The 2,861-nt window shown below is 37.7% G+C and overlaps 1 protein-coding gene across 1 annotated transcript in view; it reads left to right on the top strand.

The window, feature by feature from the left end:
• The window catches only part of dgkb (diacylglycerol kinase, beta), a 72,965-nt gene that overhangs the window by 57,935 nt on the left and 12,169 nt on the right, over positions 1-2,861 (top strand). Inside the window, exon 21 of the mRNA XM_013912429.1 lies at positions 2,011-2,101. Coding sequence (XP_013767883.1) covers positions 2,011-2,101 — 91 coding nt within the window. The remainder of the gene's footprint in view (positions 1-2,010; positions 2,102-2,861) is intronic.

Raw genomic sequence — 2,861 nt, forward strand, 5'->3', positions numbered from 1 at the left:
ATATATAAAACACAGCAAAGCCAGTTTCAGTACAACAGCAGTAAGAATGGAAGGTCAAAAGCATTGCATGTAGTGTATCTGGGTCCATTCTCTGCATTAACCACAAGATTTGATTACGCTTTTCAGAGTAGCCACCCTCATTTGTTTATTTGCAAATTTGCACAGGTTTTGTTTATGTGTTCTCCTGGGCTTTCCCTCTCGTCTGGCCAGTTTACAGACTCATGATGACAATGGTGGTGTGGTGGTGGTGGAGGAGATGTAGGAATGTGTTATGTAAATTCTCCCAGCATGGCCCTGGTCGTCCTTATACCTCTTACCACCTTCCTCTGCTTTCTTCCCTCTGCTATTGACCATGTTGCACATTATAAATCAAGTGTACCTTGCTAGTACTCTAATGAAAGCTCATTTATAAAGTGGCTAAATGGTCCTGACAAAAGTCCTAATGAGGAAATCAATAATTCAGTGATTGTTGCTGTGCTTATACTAATACGTTCCTCTTGTAGTGCTTTGATCCCAGCTAGGAGAGTAACATTTGTTACTGTATTCAGTTCTGCTTGTCAGCATTGTTGTAGTTTTTTTTCTTTCCTTGAATCTTTGAGATAAACGATGTCCCGTTAGAAACATCAAAAGCTGTCTCACATGTTCTTCAATATCCAATAAACTTCTTTTTGATGAGGAAAGAGTGAAGAAATGTAAAAAATATTTTCTCTTGAATTGTTAATATGAAACATTACTCTGGTATTTGCTCGGCACAAATCACTGTGATTAATGAGAGGTTTGATGTTTTTATTGAATTGCTTGCAATGACCATTTTTTCTCCACCATCCCACCATCTACTGCACTGAAGTACTTTTCACTGAAGTCGCCAGCAGGAGGTTTGGTTATTTGCCAAAAAAAAAGAGAAAGTTGAGAAGAAACATGTTGAGTAATTTACCTCATAGCATGGTGAAAAAAGTTAGTGTTGACTTATTGTAAAGCAGTAAACAGAGCTGAATGTAAAAAATCTATGATTCACTGTATTTGTTTCACAGTGTCATAACCTGTTAAGCAGTTATTTTTATTAGTATCACACTCACATTAGCAGTGCAGTGTTTTACAAGTTTTCCATGACTGTCTTAAAATAACCGCTTCTTTTACTCCATCCACATTGCCCCATAAATACAGTCATTGTGAAGCTGCTGACCTGATCTAACAAGTTTGGCTTAAAGAAAATAAGTTCAAAGATCCAGCCTCCTCTAATTGCATGAAACCGAGCTAGTGATCAGTAATAGTTCTTTCAAGTCTTGTTTAAAGCAAAGTTGATGAATTCTTCTTGTTCAGGGGTTTAAATTATTAAAGAAATAAAATAAATAATGCAGTATTCAAATTATCCTTGACATGCAGTTTTACTTTCACCTGTTTTACACAAAGATGCACATATTAATGTTACTTTATTAATGAAAATCAAATTACAATTACAGTTTTATTTTATTTGTGTACCTGAGAGAAAATACAATACAGTATAGCAGTGTTTGGACAGATGGTGACTCACCCCTGCAAGGTCATTGATCATCAGCCTTAGGGACTGGAGTGTACACTGTAGGAAGCCTGGGGAGCAGCACCCTAGTCCTCTGTTAATTGCCAGGGCAGGTAGATTACCCTCTTATGCCCCTCCCTGCTCCTTAATGTTGGGCACGGCCACCCGAAGTGCTCCCTCAGATGCCTCCTTAACTAGCTTTGAATTCAGTGATTAATGAAACACATTATACTTCTTTTGGATTAATGGCTGTGTGGTTTTAGCAAGCTGTAAATGGTAAAAGTACATTTCCTGTGTAGATTAAAAGATTCTTTTTCAAACACGATTCAAGCACAAACCCACCTTTATGGAGTGGTCTTCTATTTTTTTATATAATCCAGTATAGGAGACTAAAGACAGAGAGCACAAGCTTCAGATTTTGATGTGGGGAAAACACTTCCATGTTTCCTTTTTTCTCGGTCCCTTTGCAGTTCCTGTTGTTTTGTTTTTTTCAGAACAAAGAATAAGCTGTGGTACTTTGAGTTCGGCACGTCGGAGACCTTTTCGGCCACATGTAAGAAGCTCCACGACTTTCTGGAGGTTGAGGTAACTCAAACCATGTATTTTGTTTTTGGAGACTTTTCCAAGAAAAGAAACAAAAGCAAAAGCATATATTTTGAAATTTGTTGCTTTGTAACTTATTCTTCTTTATCTCAGCTCTTAGATACGAAGCAATCATGTATTCTTTATTATTAAGGGTATTTCACTAGCAGTCAGGTAAGAATATTGATGTCATTTAAGATATTCTCGTCTTCTGCTGCGCCATAAATAGCACTAATGTATACTAGTTTCAGATTCACCCAGACAAAGTGTGGATGTGTGAAGGCTATCTGTGCACCTCCCCACCCACTTCTCACATAACCTTAGTGTAACACACAGGTAATTAGCCCTACACGACCCTGCTGTGTGTGATATTGAGTGATAATGAAGATGGTGTCTATACAATTCATCTTCCCTCTTCTCAGAGCTATCCACACAGTGCAGAGGTCTTCATTAATTAGGGCTGAGTAGTGCTTACATTACTGAAGAAGGACAGGTAGGGAGATGATGAGACATCCCTGAGTGATAAAATGCACCATTTAGAGTAATATATAATACAATATTTCTGGGTTAACACAGAATAACTATAAGGACACTTGCCCCTTCATGCTGGGCTCTTTTAAGCATAATTAAAATGAGTGCAGGATGGGTCAAGCAGTTAGTACAAAGTGTACTTGTGTTTTAAAGTTAAAACAACCAGCTGCTCTGGTTCTCTCCCATCTTTCTAAAATTCTGATTCCTAGATCTCTACTTAATAAGATTAAGC

Source organism: Pundamilia nyererei, unplaced genomic scaffold (genome assembly GCF_000239375.1).
Source record: "Pundamilia nyererei isolate P.nyererei 1_Seehausen unplaced genomic scaffold, PunNye1.0 scaffold00090, whole genome shotgun sequence".
NCBI classification, from domain to species: Eukaryota; Metazoa; Chordata; class Actinopteri; order Cichliformes; family Cichlidae; genus Pundamilia; species Pundamilia nyererei.